The 14,746-nt window shown below is 40.7% G+C and overlaps 2 protein-coding genes across 3 annotated transcripts in view; one reads left to right on the forward strand and one right to left on the reverse strand.

Annotated features, from left to right (window-relative positions):
- Nucleotides 1–6,712, reverse strand: fbxo9 (F-box protein 9). Of its 2 annotated transcripts, none has more exons than XM_071519370.1 (13): nucleotides 6,578–6,712; nucleotides 5,407–5,478; nucleotides 4,492–4,623; nucleotides 4,325–4,382; nucleotides 3,810–3,909; nucleotides 2,969–3,099; nucleotides 2,752–2,866; nucleotides 2,316–2,434; nucleotides 2,090–2,180; nucleotides 1,908–2,003; nucleotides 1,696–1,789; nucleotides 647–801; nucleotides 1–473 (listed from the first exon to the last, which is right to left on the reverse strand). In XM_071519370.1, exons 1-13 carry the CDS (start codon nucleotides 6,590–6,592, stop codon nucleotides 365–367), a joined length of 1,287 nt encoding a protein of 428 aa, XP_071375471.1. In that variant the 5' UTR covers nucleotides 6,593–6,712; the 3' UTR covers nucleotides 1–364. The 2 variants fall into 2 exon arrangements, with proteins under 2 accessions (XP_071375471.1, XP_071375470.1); XM_071519369.1 differs by having other exon boundaries at nucleotides 5,407–5,481.
- A 2,049-nt stretch (nucleotides 6,713–8,761) lies between these two features.
- Nucleotides 8,762–14,746, forward strand: part of LOC139644021 (serine/threonine-protein kinase ICK-like) — an 8,847-nt gene continuing 2,862 nt past the window's right edge. Inside the window, exons 1-9 of the mRNA XM_071519376.1 lie at nucleotides 8,762–8,901; nucleotides 9,640–9,908; nucleotides 10,240–10,294; nucleotides 12,617–12,738; nucleotides 12,860–12,939; nucleotides 13,097–13,229; nucleotides 13,343–13,514; nucleotides 13,763–13,930; nucleotides 14,047–14,427. Of these exons, the coding sequence (XP_071375477.1) occupies nucleotides 9,808–9,908; nucleotides 10,240–10,294; nucleotides 12,617–12,738; nucleotides 12,860–12,939; nucleotides 13,097–13,229; nucleotides 13,343–13,514; nucleotides 13,763–13,930; nucleotides 14,047–14,427 (1,212 nt within the window). The 5' untranslated portion in view covers nucleotides 8,762–8,901; nucleotides 9,640–9,807. The remainder of the gene's footprint in view (nucleotides 8,902–9,639; nucleotides 9,909–10,239; nucleotides 10,295–12,616; nucleotides 12,739–12,859; nucleotides 12,940–13,096; nucleotides 13,230–13,342; nucleotides 13,515–13,762; nucleotides 13,931–14,046; nucleotides 14,428–14,746) is intronic.

Here is a 14,746-nt window from a genome sequence, read left to right on the forward strand (position 1 = left end):
TTCTGTCCACCACCATCACCATTTATTTGCGGGAGAAAGCGCACCAAGAAACAAAAATAGTTTTGAACATTCGTTTTTAGGAATAGGTGAAAACAATCCCTAATTATGTTAACTCTTTGCACATTACTGTATAGTTTCTGAAATCAGAAAAATAAGTGGTATTTTATATTGTAAACCTGAAACGCAACATGCTTGTGTGATCATCTCCACAAAATGTAGGAAACACTAAGACTCATTCATTAAAATCAGGATTCAGCTGCAGCACAAACCTAACAGGCAGAGAAGAATGCATTTTGTCGTGGTGTTGAATAAACTGCTGTGGTCTCCAGACGTCAGTAGTATTGTATACGAGCCTCTGGGCTGCTTAGAGCGGCCGCTCAGAGAAAGCAGTGTAACTCTTCACACGTGCAAAGAAGAAGGGTGTGTACATCTTGTCCAGGTCAAACGCAGTGACAACGGTTTCTCCAGTTGATCTAAAAGCAAAATTGGTAAATTTTTATTTTCAAATAATGGAAATGGATTAAAATCTTGTAACAAGCCATTATGACAATCTCTTTGGAAAACTGGGTGTTGTGCAAAATCATCCTTTCACTGTGGCTGTTGGTAGAGAACTCAACTCAAAACCACAATAGCCAAACCCCCATACCTGTAAGTGATGTGGCAGGAGTGGTGGATCCAAACCAGCTTATTGAAACGCTGACGCCCCCCAGAGGACAACTGCAGTCCCACGTGAAAGCTGTGCTCAGCTTCGGGTGCTGGGTTCCGCCTGCAGAACCGGTTCCTTGGAATCTCTGCCGCCTTCTGTTCAGATACACTGCAGTTAACAGGCTGAGCCATAAACTGGCCAGTTAGTGGCATTTTAACTATTCTTTGAAGGTGGAATTTAAAACCGTGGGTGAGTGTTGAGTGTTAATGAGTTACTCAGTAGCACGTTACAGTGATGGTATTTCTTTTTCCAGTAAGGACCAGTGTAACAAATTAATCTCAATTTCAGTGATAATATTGCAGTAACAAAAAAGAAGTTGTTACTTTTGTTATATCCATACTAAATATCAGGTTCAAGTTGAATGATAAAAAACAAAACAAAAAAAAACAAAACTCCCACACCCATCCACGATTTGTTTTCCTCATAATTAGTTGTCCTCCTCACACACTAACCTAGCTTGGATGAGGAATAGCAGAAAAGTATTCCCACCCCTTTGATTTTATTGAGCAAAAGGATGACAAGAATATTGGATATCAACAGATTTTGGTTTCACAGATGCACACAGGCAAGGCAATTTGAGTTATCCCAATTTCCAAAGGTAAGATAAATAAAAAACAGGAAGTGTTGTTATACCTACAGTATATCCCTTTCTCCCCTTAACTTGTCAATTGATCAATCAAATGGTTCCTTCCACAATCAGTTAAACCAGAGCTATATTTGTAGAATTAAATAAACTACAGTTAAGATAGTTGAATCGATGAATAGATTAATTGTACTTTTGTTAAACAGCTCTGTCAAACAAACCAATTATCTTAGAAAACATGCAATAAAAAATACAGTTGAAGTGGCAGTTAACATTGTTGCTGAAATGTCGGTATGACCCAGCGGATTCACTTTACACAGCTTTTGCGGTAAATAGATGAGACAAGACTCGACCTGTAGGGATACATTTTCACCCCATCCCACTAATTCCTCAAACTCGTACTCACCTCTTCCTTTCTCTTGCAGACAACAACAAAAACTTTGGTTTGATTGTCTGTCTCCTGTGACAGACGGTAATGACCAAGCAGAACAGAATCCATTCTGTGAGTTGAAAGAAAATACAACCATCATGTGAAAACGTTTTGCACTCGCCTTCTGAAAAGTCTTTGACAGTATCATTTCCATTCAAACTGATGGTGCAGAAAACAGCAAAGGGTACCTGGTGCTCCTACTACGCAAGCGAGGAACAATCGACAATGGGTCCTCAGGTGTGGTCAGCATCATGGCTTGGCCATCAGGGAAGAAACGAAGGTACCTGTGACAAAAATTATACCATTTACCTCTGATTTCTATACAGTTAACAGTCAAAAGTAATGATGAGAGTGAGAGTCAAACATCTACCTGTAGAATTCAACCTGGTGCCAAGCCCTGTAAAACCCATCCAGGGATTCCTCTCCTTGACGAATGTATGCAGTCTTGCTGATATAGACACCTGCGAGAAACACATCAGGACATGAAAAGCTAAACTTGCATTGCAACATTATCATCGCTTGTGGACAGAATAGTACTGTTGGAAACAATAAGCACAGTTTCTCAAAGATTTGCAATTTATTATATGCTTGATTACCATCGAAACGGACACGGGGCCTCTCCAGAAACATCTCCCTCCAAGAGTTGAAAGGTACAAGCTTGGTGCAGTTGCGTCCCCACACTCTTAAGCAGGCTGAACGCCAAAGCTCTGGTTCCCTTAAGAGAAATCAACAGGCAAAGAATTTAAGATTGAGTGAACCTGAGAGCATCATCTGGGCCTGCGTGCTTGCTTTTAATTACTCTATCAGTTATACTGCAATTTGAGATGTGCAGTGAGCTTTCAAGATCATTTTGAAAGAAAAACAGCTTTTAATGACCTTGTTCTTATTTTCAATCCCCATTCTGGCACCTCAGCTTTCCCAAATCAGCTATTTTGAGAAGCTTTTCAGAGGACACACGAAGCAAAACCTGAGGAAAGCAAGCTGCAGACACACAAGCTGGAAATATTTTATCTGTTATGACGGTGGGCTGACCTTGCACAAATGTAGAACCCACGGCAAACTAAAGAGAGCTGCTCCAGGGCTCGCATGTCCAGATCACTCGACACAACCCAACGAAATATGTACATCAGGACTTCTGGTGGCAAGGCTGCAGTCAAGCAAAAAAGGAACAATTTAGGAAGAGTGTATACAAGGTGATAAAAAGCTCAGCCAAACTGAGGATCTAATAACGTGACTGAATGCACTCTACCTGAAATGTGCATCTGAGTCAATTCCAGCTCAGGAGTACAGATCTTTGCAGAGGCACCTTCCATAGCGAGCTGTTGCTCAAAGTAGGCAAGCAGATCCTCTATCTCACCATCAATGTCATTCTCTTCCATGCTACAGAAAAATACACTGTGTTCAGTTTAACATAGTGAGCATATGGCTTCCAAACATGCACTCTACACCATCTTATAGAGCTTTTTACCCCTTTTCCCCATTTTGTAATACTAGGTTCAGACACTTTGTTAGCCAATGGTGGCTCTCAATCCCTTTTCCGGTCTTTCTCAACCCAGAAAATACAACAAAACACTGAAGGAGACTGGACTGCACCACTATACTGCACCACAAAATAGTGGGGAAAACTGACCGCAAACATGAGGCAGTTAAGTTGAAAAGCCCAGATTTAATGACTTAAAGGGGACAGGGTGGACCTACGGTAATTACTGTACTGTCTCTTCATAGACTAGCTTGTACTGTGAAGCTGCTTGTTTCTCAAACATGATAATAGACTTGCACTTAAAAGTCCATTCAAATGCGATGGGGAGGTGTGGTGTTAAAATGTGAGAATTCAGATCCTAGAATAAACAGAAGTTTTGTTGTATATGAAGCATGTAACCTATATGACATAGTATAGGATGTAGTATGTATATACTGTATGTATGATGTAGTATGTACTGTATATGACATATGATGATGATGCTATGTAAAGCCCTTTGAGGACATACTTGTGATAAAGGTCTATATAATTAGACAAGGCAAGACAAGGCAAGACAAGGAGACCCCCCCCCACCTCCCCCAAACAAAAAAACAGAAAAAAAATATCTTACTAGTTTCCCCCAGCTCGATCTGTGTCAGGAGGCCGGCTGTAGTTGATTTTAAACTCAATGTCTGGCACCAGCTGCATTGCCCTTCGATAGTACTTGATTGCTACAAGTAAAAATGTCAAATTATAACTCAACAAGAACATTAAATTAAAATGCTCAAGCAAAACAATTGCTGAATATTGTTTTGGTTTCGGATCCAGAAAAAACAAGTCCATACAGGTGGTAATTATCCAAAGCCAATTACTGCTACTACATTCAAACCTACACGCATTCAATTTTTCATATTCACTGATGATTAGAGGTGCTTGTATTATGCAAATTTATATGAATTTGTAATGTTATATGATGCAACAGATTAAGGACAAAGCTTATGGTAGCATTTTCTGCCAACAACAGCAACAACATCTATGTTCTAATAAAATTTGACAGGGAGAATTACTGTTGCTTGCTGTTTAACCTGCCACCTCTACCCTTTCTTTCAATGGTGATTTTCTTCCCCATCTATCCCACAAACATACCTTCATAGACAGCGCCACTCTGCTCTTCATCTACAGCTTTCAAGAACAGCTCTGTGGCCTGAGATAAGATGACTAATGTCAGCAATATAACAGTGTTGTGAAGTTTAATGCTGGCACTCTACAGTAAATGTAAGAACATGGTCTGAAGAAATAATGGTACAGCTTACTTTTTCCTCCCGAGCCCGGTCTTGTGTCCTTTTGAGATCTGCAGCTCGCAGCATTCCTTTAGTCAGCCCACTTGCTCCAGAGTTTGGTTTGAGTTCAGACATCCATTGAGCTCTGAACACATTGAGCTCCAGCTGCCATTGAATTAAAACGTTCCACAAATGTCATGTCACAAATGTCATAGGCTTCACAGTTCTCAGTTTTACCATCAACAAAACAATTGGTTAAGTATTCAATCAAACATGTACAGACAAATTTTAGGCTTACAGGTACAACAGATGTGGCATTGCAAATTGCAAAATCCATGAAATGGAGATCACACATGTGGAGGTAGTGAGCTCCTGGGGTAGAACAGCATGTGAACCAACCTGTTTGGTGCTCCACCCAAGAAATAACTAAGATTATTTCTTGCAAAAACTAGATTTGGTGTGTGCATGCAGCCAGCAGATAAGCCAGTTTACAGAGATCTTCTTTAATAGCTTGCCAATTCAAAAATGCCATCTCAAACTCCAGTAGTGTGAATAGATGTTAACAATCAAGCTGCTAAACTGCTGGCTCGTTGTGTGAAATGATTTATTCTTTTGACAACAAGAGGTTGCCATGTTATTGCCATGTTCTATCCCAAACAAAGGAAGCTGCTAAAACTTTGTTCGTGTGTGGTTTCTCTGGTGTGGTGGCTGCACAGGTAAAAAAATAAGTCTACATATAATCCAGGTACAGACTTTCATTCTCACTGGAACAGTGGTATCATTCTGCCCCCATGAGCCAAACATTTATTTCATGTCCTGATGGGAATTTGGGTTAGGGATAGCTTCAGTGTTTAGTGTCATGTCAATAACAATGGCTAGGTAGTAACTAGAAAACCAAAAAAGAAAAAGCTATTTATTATGGTTTTGCCCATTGAGGCAATATCTTACTTGAAGGTTTGGGTCATCTGAACCTTCATCTTCATCCTCGACCGTACCACCAAAATCTGCATTTTCTTCAGCCTGCTAGAGTCAGTAGTGAAATATTACTCAACTTATAGGATGTATCACAGGAACAGCTTGTCCTAGACACCCAAGTAGCATGCCTTTATCTTATTCTGCTCAGGCTGTACTAACACCACTTCCTCTGTGGCAGTTATACAAATTTGCTGTCAAAACAAAAGCTTTGGAAAACATCTCTAACTTGAACTAGACTGCCTTTTCTCCAACACTGCAGCACATTAAACTAACTCTGACATGAGAGCATTTACAGTCAGAGCACTTTACAATATCATCTCTTTGTGGCAGCATTGATTCTAACAGGAAGCTTGAAATCGAAGTCTTAAATTGTGCACTGGCTGGCAGGAAGTTGGCCATGTTAATTAGACATGCTCCTGCTAGGCAAAACAATACACAGATTAAATTGTAAACATTTCCAAACCCTTTTAGTTTACATGCCAGACTTGCCTAACTGCCATGGAGAATGGGGTGTGTCACAAGCATAAACCTGAGCAGTTCCTACAAATGTAGGATCTGGTTAACAGGCAAAAGTGGATTCTTAAGTGCATTCTGAAGTGAGATAGGATTTAGCAGTTGGGTAGCCCGAGGGAGGTCAGGCAAAACCAAACTTGGTTTAATAGGCCACGCCCATTCCACTCATATGTCAAATGCCAGACTGCCCGGATTATCTGCTGTCAATAATTTGCCAAAACTCTGCAACTTGTTCAATGCACTTGTTTGCTAGTGACATTAATTCCCAATGTCGGGATCTCACTTATCTGATAAAAACCAATAGCACACGAACGTAACTCAAGTCTCGCAGATGTAAACATCAGCTAATGCTAACTACTTATTTGGTATCAAAAATAGAATGCCTCTGCAGTATCATGTAAGCATGTCATGTAACTGAGTTGCCGTTAACTCAAACACAAACTATTTGACTTAGTGGTTAGCTAGTTAACCCTCATTAAACACGGAGCAGCGAAGGAGACACGTCAGGCAAAGCAACTGCACTAATGTAAATAAGTACTTGCTATGCAGGTGACGTTAGCTAGCTAGCTGGCTAGCAAGTTCTAAAACACACATTTCTGCCTAAATAACTGCAAAAAGAACGGTGGCCGACCATGATATCTTGCATGAGAGGTCTTCTCTGCTTCTCCACAAACGAGCAAAACTAGATTTTACAGTTCACGGTCAGAGAAACGCACAACACAACGAACATATTTACGGGCTCGCAGGAACGCAGCCATTTCGATGACTCGCCTGGAGCTTCTGAGACACAGGAAGTCAGGAACTATGCGAAGTCGGAGCGGAGCGGAGCGGAACGGAACCGAGGAATACGCAAGGAGCCGCCCTCCTTTCCTTTGGAGTGCTCTGCTCTGTGACTGTGCTTGAGTGGCCCTCAAGCAGCACTCAGGCTGCGAAAATTTAGCAGTAAGCCACAAGAGGCCGTAAGTTACTTTACAGTGATTTTAGAACAGCCAAACGCCTCTCAGCTGCAGCTGTTCTAAAATAACTGTAAAAAAAAAAAAAAAAAGAAACAATGCAAATGCTCTGTAAATATGTTTTAATAATAACAACAGTCTAATATAGCTTAATAGGCTATGATATAATGTTATTCTCCACCAAGCAATGTAGTTAGTGAACAGTAACTAAACAAAGCGGCCACACAGGTGTGCGTTTATCAGATATTTCGAACGTGACTCAGTCAATCAGCACTGAGGATTGAAACTATCCATAACTATGGAAGCCCATTTCCGCCAGTGTGATGAAAAAAAAAGATCCTGTAAGTCATTATAATGAGAAACTTTCTCAAAATAATGAGTTAGTATCTCAGAATAATGAGAAACCTTCTCAAAATAATGACTTAGTATCTCAAAATAGTGAGAAACTTTACTAAGTCATTATTTTGAGAAAGTTTCTCATTATTTTGAGATACTAACTCATTATTTTGAGAAAGTTTCTCATTATTTTGAGATACTAACTCATTATTTTGAGAAAGTTTCTCATTATTTTGAGATACTAACTCATTGTTTTGAGAAAGTTTCTCATTATTTTGAGATACTAAGTCAAAATATTGAGAAAGGTTCTCATTATTTTGAGATACTAAGTCATTATTTTGAGATACTAAGTCATTATTTTGAGAAAGTTTCTCATTATTTTGAGAAAGTTTCTCATTATTTTGAGATATTAAGTCATTATTTTGAGATACTAAGTCATTATTTTGAGAAAGTTTCTCATTATTTTGAGATACTAAGTCATTATTTTAAGAAATGTTCTCATTATTTTGAGATACTAAGTCATTATTTTGAGAAAGTTTCTCATTATAATGACTTACAGGACCGTTTTTTTCATCACACTGGCAGAAATGGGCTTTCATACCATAGGATGCAAGGGTGTGGTTACTGGTTAAATAATAATGATGTGATACTTAACTGATCCCGTAGGATTCAATAAAGAAATTAGTTCTCCCACCACTCCACATTTTATAAACGTCCACAGGGGTGGCATAAGTAGAGCTAGTAGAGGCTATGTTCCACCCTCACACTGAATCGGTGAAACAGTATTTGGATAGGCAAAGCTATCAAACATTAGCAAACTGTTAATCAGTCTCACTATTATTTGTCCATACGGTAGCTATCTGTTTGCCTATTTATTGATTGATTTACACGTCTTCGACAGTACCTGACAAGCGCAGTACAACGTGCTCTCTCTTATTTAGTTCTAACCAAAGAGGAAGAAGACGAGGCGAGAGTGTAAAGTCAGACTTACTTCTGTGTTTGCTTATAACCTTACGTAGACCAGAGCGCTTTTGGAATGCCAAAAATGATCTTCGATATTTAATTTGGTTGTCCTGTCACCGTATTTAGTTTCTCTGTAATGTATTCTGATAGTGTACAGAAATTTTCCCAAAACGTCTGACGCTGCATAGTGACAAATCAGCTAAAAGAAACAAAGGCCAGTTGCTGCAGTTATAGTGATTAAATGTGTGTTGTAGCCATTGACCTTAGCTAAATATCAAACTGCGCACGTGCGAGGTTTGTCATACATAGGCTGGGAGACACATTTCATTTTACTCTTTGCTACTGTAGAGGAGGAGCTGTGATTTGTTGTGGTGTGACCAGGCTCTTATGCCAACGCGAGATTATGATGTGCTCTCTCTCTCTCTCTCTCTCTCTCTCTCTCTCTCTCTCTCTCTCTCTCTCTCTCTCTCTCTCTCTCTCTCTCTCTCTCTCTCTCTCTCTCTCTCTCTCTCTCTCTCTCTCTCTCTCTCTCTCTCTCTCTCTCTCTCTCTCTGAAAGGGCCTAGGTGCACTATTATTTATGTTGTGGAGACACTGGATGCGGTTATCTTCTAACGGTACCAATCGGTTTCACCAAGGCATATTTGTTGACTGTCGATTACGAATGCAAGGCTATGTGTACATATCGAGTTGACACAAGGAGGGTGAGTGGTGTCTTTCGCTTCTTTATTATTTTAAGTTAGGTGACCATATACTCAAATCATTGGGTTGATCCTCTGTATATTGTTCTATCAGCAGTAACGTTAACCACGGTGGGCCACACCACCAGCACCACAAGAAGATTAACGTAAATGTTACCACTTCTGCTGCTGTTAACGTTGCAGAAAAAGCGCTTATTAAAAATCCACCAAAACACACCGAAGTTAGTAGTATGTCCAAAGCCACACACCATTACTAACGCGAATGTTTTATCAGAATAATATGCGAATAAGATCCTTTTTAGTGCTAAGTTAACGTTATACTTGGCTTTCACGTAGAGTTGGAACCACGGGTTATATAGCTAACAGCTAACGTTACGTAGAACCAAACCCCCAATCCACTGACCACCAATAGTAATGTTCATTTACGAAAAAATAAAGTTATTTAACGTTAGTTAGGTCAACGTTAGCTGTCGAGAGTTAGCTGAGATATTTACAGTGTTATAAATAAATTAGCTAAAGTTAATGGGTGTAATAATGCAATTCTTCCATGGTTTTTATAGCTAACTTAACGCTAGCTTGGGATTTATAATTCGTTACCACTGTGAAACTGTAGTTTTGGCCAAATGGTTAAGTTACAGTATCTAACCATACGTCATGGTTTATATCATTATGCTACATTGCAATGTATATTACTGCATGATTAACAGGTCATTTTTTGTCTTCCACTCCCTGCCTCCTTAGCTAGTAGGAGGCAAGCCCATGACAACATGAGTCCTCCAGCTCTGCCCATGGTCTACTGCTGCTGTCACAGGAAAATCTGGTTACACTCAACAGCAGGAGGCAAACACATCTCTGTTTTCCACCCAATTGTTATCTGCCCCCAGACGATGGTGTGGAAGGAAGATCACCATGAATAGATACACTACTATCAGACAGCTTGGGGATGGCACCTACGGCTCAGTCATCCTCGGCCGCAGTCTGGAGTCAGGGGAACTAGTTGCCATAAAGAAGTGAGTATCTGAAACTTGTATGGCTTTCACTGCATTTCACAAGACAGGTTTTATTTCTCCTCAACTTGAGAACAAAGATTCTGCGCCACATATTGCCATATGTGTTTGTTTTGAAAAGCCCTTGCCTGTATGCCTGTGAGGTGTACCAGCAAGATACTGGGTGATAGGAATGGTACTAACGATTGACAACTCCTTCATTTTGCAGTAACTTACAACAGCTGAAAAAGGGACAACTCTGCAATTGGATGTCATGTCCACAAACATGTTTATAGAAATAATCTTTAATGGTCCTTTTGTTTAGCTCTAATCATTGAACTGTATATTTTTCCAGAATGAAGAGAAAGTTCTACTCCTGGGAAGAATGCATGAACCTTCGTGAAGTCAAGGCAAGTTATCTTTTATACATTTTTGACACATTTCATAATGGCAACTTTTATTGGAGGACAAAATTTTAATTGCAAAGCAGTGTTAAGGAAAAATCAACCCAAAATCAACACAAAGGACATGCCCTTTTGGAGGTTTTCCACCTTTGATTTGGGAGAAAACTTACCAATCAAATTGATCTTGAAATGGACAAGTGCCTATACTAAAATACTGCAATATTCTTTGTGTCCTCGTCATTTTTTGTCATCAGCTGCAACTGATCTTTACGAACTTTATGCATAAAACTTGTTCTCAGCATACAGTGAGCTCCTTAAGTATTTGGACAACAACATATTATCCAATGTTTTGGCTCCATACTCTTATTACTCTGGGTATGAGATGACACAAGGGCACTCTGTCACTCTTGACTGCCATCTCCCAAAAATCACAAATATGATGCCATATAATGACAACTGTGAATGTGTGACTTGATTTGCTGAAGAACAGCTTAGGAACTGTTGCACTATCATCCATTTAGAGAAAACATGTGCATGTTTTGATCTTATACAGGGGCCCATTTTCAAAATCTGGTCTGAAATACTCTCACCTTTTCGTAGGGGAAGTGCATAATAAGATCTAGGTCATTGCAGTGCATGATGGTTATCGTTGTAGACAAGATGTTGGGATGTGCAGGGCTCTTTAATTTCTGTGTTTTAGTTTTGCAGAATGCACACAGTTTGTCAAATCGGATTATCTCCTCTTGACAGACAATTCCTGGCAGCCACTCGTGTCTTCATTGTCTGCAAGACCAAAACATTAGCCAACGTGCAGTTAAACATTTTGTGATGTGCATGTAATCTCTCTGTGGGGTTTCTGGGGTGCATCCCTTTTGCCATGCAATGCTCAGGGGCATAAATAGACACATTCTCCAGGAACATATTTAATATTTATCAACTAATTAAGCCTGGCATTGAGTCTGTCTTTTGGCTCCTCTCTTAGTTAGGTCTGTTAGTTGCAAGTCCAAGAGATGCTGAGGAGTTGTGCATCTTGCTTCTTATTCATCTCAGACTGCACTCGTAGTTTCAATCCATTCCCAAGGCCACTCTCCAACCCTCCAGGCAATCCTTGATGCTGGTTCCCTGTCAATTATCAATTCAGATTCACTTCTCAAATACCCTACTTCAGCTTCCTGTCAGTTACTCCCTCGGTCTGAGGAGGAATAACAAAAAAGAGACATGATCATTGCAGCAGATTGTGTCGAGGGTTACATATACTCAGTGCAAGTCTGACATTTTTCCCAGTGAAAGATTGCACAACTGCACAGCCTAGTGCTCTATCAGTACTGTGCCTCTGAAGACCGTCTTCCTCATGCTCTTCCCTCTGGATTCAGCAAGCTTAATAGTTTGCGGTTGTGTTTTTTTTCTCATGTCAAGTGCTTTTTCAATATAAAAATGTATATAACAACCAAAAAGTGAGACACACTACCACCCACAACTCGGCCTCTATCACATTTATTCAATGCCACAGCCCTTGAACACATCACCTAGTTGCTATTTGGGTTGATTTTTCCTTTCATCATTGTGTGGAACAGAGAAGTCATACTGAAATAATTCACATTGATCCTGATAACTCATGATTAATGCTACACTTTAAGCAATGATGATGATGATGTGATTAATGTATATTTCAATCCAGCTGTCAAATGCTAAAAGCTTACTGTCGTTTCTTTCCACACCAATTCAAAATGCTATTATCCAAATTTTCCTCACAGCTCAAAGTCCCAAACCAGCTCTAAGAATAGAAGGTGATTCTTGTGTGCCCTTGGGTTTGAGCTCTGGTTCCCATCCCTGGCCTAGACTCCCCTTTCCTAGAGCTTCAGTTTAAAGGAGCAGACCATCCCCACAACATGCCAGTCCTTAGAGTCCTGCTAATTAGATTATGACTACAGCATGTTTATGCCATAAAAACCTCAAAATCCCATGATGGCTTCCCCCTTACTAAAATTTAGCATGGTTAAATCTGTATCATTCCACTGCATGGGAAAACTGTATATATTTCCACCCTGCTTTCTCTTACTCAGAATTGTTTTTTCCCTTTTTAAATTATAACTATAAATACTCACTTTTGTAGCATTCACCCCCAAACTACATTCTGTTCTTATTATAGCCTTTTTTGTATTTTTAACAGCAATAACAACAAGGCTTTATTTTATAGTTGCAGGGACTTGCTTTTGAATGTGCTGCAGTGACTTGTGTGTATTGTCCAGCATGGTTGGATTTACTTGAATATTCTTTCCTTTTTGCCATACACATGCTCTTATTTCAGCTGTTTCTTTATTGTTTCAGTCCTTAAAGAAACTCAACCATGCTAATGTGGTCAAACTTAAGGAGGTCATTCGAGAAAATGACCACTTGTACTTTGTGTTTGAGTACATGAAGGAAAATCTGTATCAACTAATGAAAGACAGGTGTGTATAGTTGTAATTCTTTGCATTATTAATTCCACCGCTGAAAATATATTTGCTAGATGGTCTCTGAGAGGTCTCTGAAATGAATCTGTTATTGATCTGTTTTTGTTTCCTGTTGCAGGACTCGGTTGTTTCCTGAATCCGCTGTGAGAAATATCATGTTTCAGATACTACAGGGGCTTGCATTCATTCATAAGCATGGTATGTCCCACTCTTTACTAATCCAGGCTGAATTTAAAGTGCAGACATTCTTTGAAATGAAATGTATTAATTTGTTAATTGTGTGAAATTCTGTGCCATTTAAGTCTTATTCAATAGTTGTACATGTCAAGTTGACCATATAATGTGGCTTCCTTAGGGTTTTTTCACAGGGACATGAAACCTGAGAATCTTCTGTGCATGGGCCCAGAGCTTGTGAAAATCGCTGACTTTGGGTTAGCCCGTGAGATCAGATCTCGGCCACCATACACAGACTACGTCTCAACTAGATGGTGAGGTTCTTTTCCAGTCTTTTATACTTTGCCTGGACTTGACCTGTTAAGTAGGAAGTGTATTTAATAGGTCAAGCCCATGCAACGGCCAGTACCCTCTCTCTGTTGACCAGGTACAGAGCCCCGGAGGTGCTCCTCAGATCCACATCCTACAGCTCGCCCATCGACCAGTGGGCTGTCGGTTGCATCATGGCAGAGCTGTACACCCTCAGGCCTCTTTTCCCAGGCTCCAGTGAAGTTGACACCATATTCAAGATCTGCCAAGTCTTAGGAACGCCAAAGAAGGTAGCACCTTTCACCGGTTGAGCACACCTAAAAGAAAAAACACCAGCCCAAATAGGCTCATAAATTTGAATTTCATTGGTAGTTTCATTGGTAGTGCGTACATGTCCTGTGTTACATATCACCCGCCCCTCTCTATTTTTCTAGTTACTATACTACTACTACTAATAATAATATATTTTCTTTTTAACTGTGTTGTGAATTCTTGTGCGATGTGCTGCTGCTGATGGCCCGTGTCTTCCTCCCTCTAGAACGATTGGCCAGAAGGATACCAGCTGGCAAGTGCCATGAATTTCCGTTGGCCTCAGTGTGTTCCCAGCAATTTGAGGACACTGATTCCTAATGCCAGCACTGAAGCCATCCATCTGATGAGAGACCTGCTGCAGTGGGATCCCAAGAAGAGACCAGCTTCTGGCCAGGTGGTGTATGACATACCTGTGGCTTAATGTATTTCCATGGACCTCACAACTGGCCGTTAAACCCTGAATAAAGAGTTAATGTCTGATGCCTGTCTTTCCCCTCTTTTCATCGGCAGGCCCTCAGGTACTCTTACTTCTATGTGGGGCAGGCTTTAGGCACTCCTCAGCAGATCCTGGAGCAGGGCCGGCCTCAGCCAGGTATTGCACCACTGCAGGCGCCACCACAGTCACAACAGACGCCACATCAGCAGCCCCTGCTGCTCAAGCCTGTGCCCCCCGCCCAGCCTCCGCCTCCCAACCAACACTGCTCCCCCTCCAGGCCCCTCCAGCAGATCCAGCCCTCCCCGGTGCCAGCGGCTATCCAGGTGCCGGTGTACCAACGGCACACAGATCTGGTGCGAGAGCAGCAGCCGAACCACACCCTGAAGCCGGAGAAGACCGAGGGAACCCCACAGAGCCACCTCCCTTACATCGTGGACAAGGGCCTCCAGAGCAAGGTGAGGCTGGGCTAGCCTCTGCTACAATGTGTGTGTGTGTGTGTGTGTGTGTGTGTGTGTGGATGGATACATGACTGATGTGACCCCTCATGTTATGACTACATTGGGGATCACATCAGTATTCCTGTGGTTAACTGGTAATTTCACTGGACTTCACTTTGTATTCACAATAGCCTAGCCTTACTAAAATCAAGAACGGGGTACAGAATGACTCTTAGAGGGAGGCTAACAATAGGAAAATCTAGACAAATTGCTGTACCCTAATAATGCCTAATAATGCTGTGAACTTTTAATGTGTGCAAAATATATTTTCAAATTT

The sequence above is a fragment of the Centroberyx affinis genome, unplaced genomic scaffold (assembly GCF_046629955.1).
Source record: "Centroberyx affinis isolate AG114_WGS23_722 - 3 ecotype Tasmania unplaced genomic scaffold, CSIRO-AGI_Caff_v1 ptg000690l_1, whole genome shotgun sequence".
In the NCBI taxonomy this organism is placed as follows: Eukaryota; Metazoa; Chordata; class Actinopteri; order Beryciformes; family Berycidae; genus Centroberyx; species Centroberyx affinis.

Coding starts and splice junctions, on each gene's coding strand:
- fbxo9 (XM_071519369.1), bottom strand. Junction 2,867..2,968: donor GACTCAGATGCACATTTCAG/GTAGAGTGCATT, acceptor GCTTGACTGCAG/CCTTGCCACCAGAAGTCCTG. Junction 2,181..2,315: donor GCCCCGTGTCCGTTTCGATG/GTAATCAAGCAT, acceptor TGTTTCTCGCAG/GTGTCTATATCAGCAAGACT.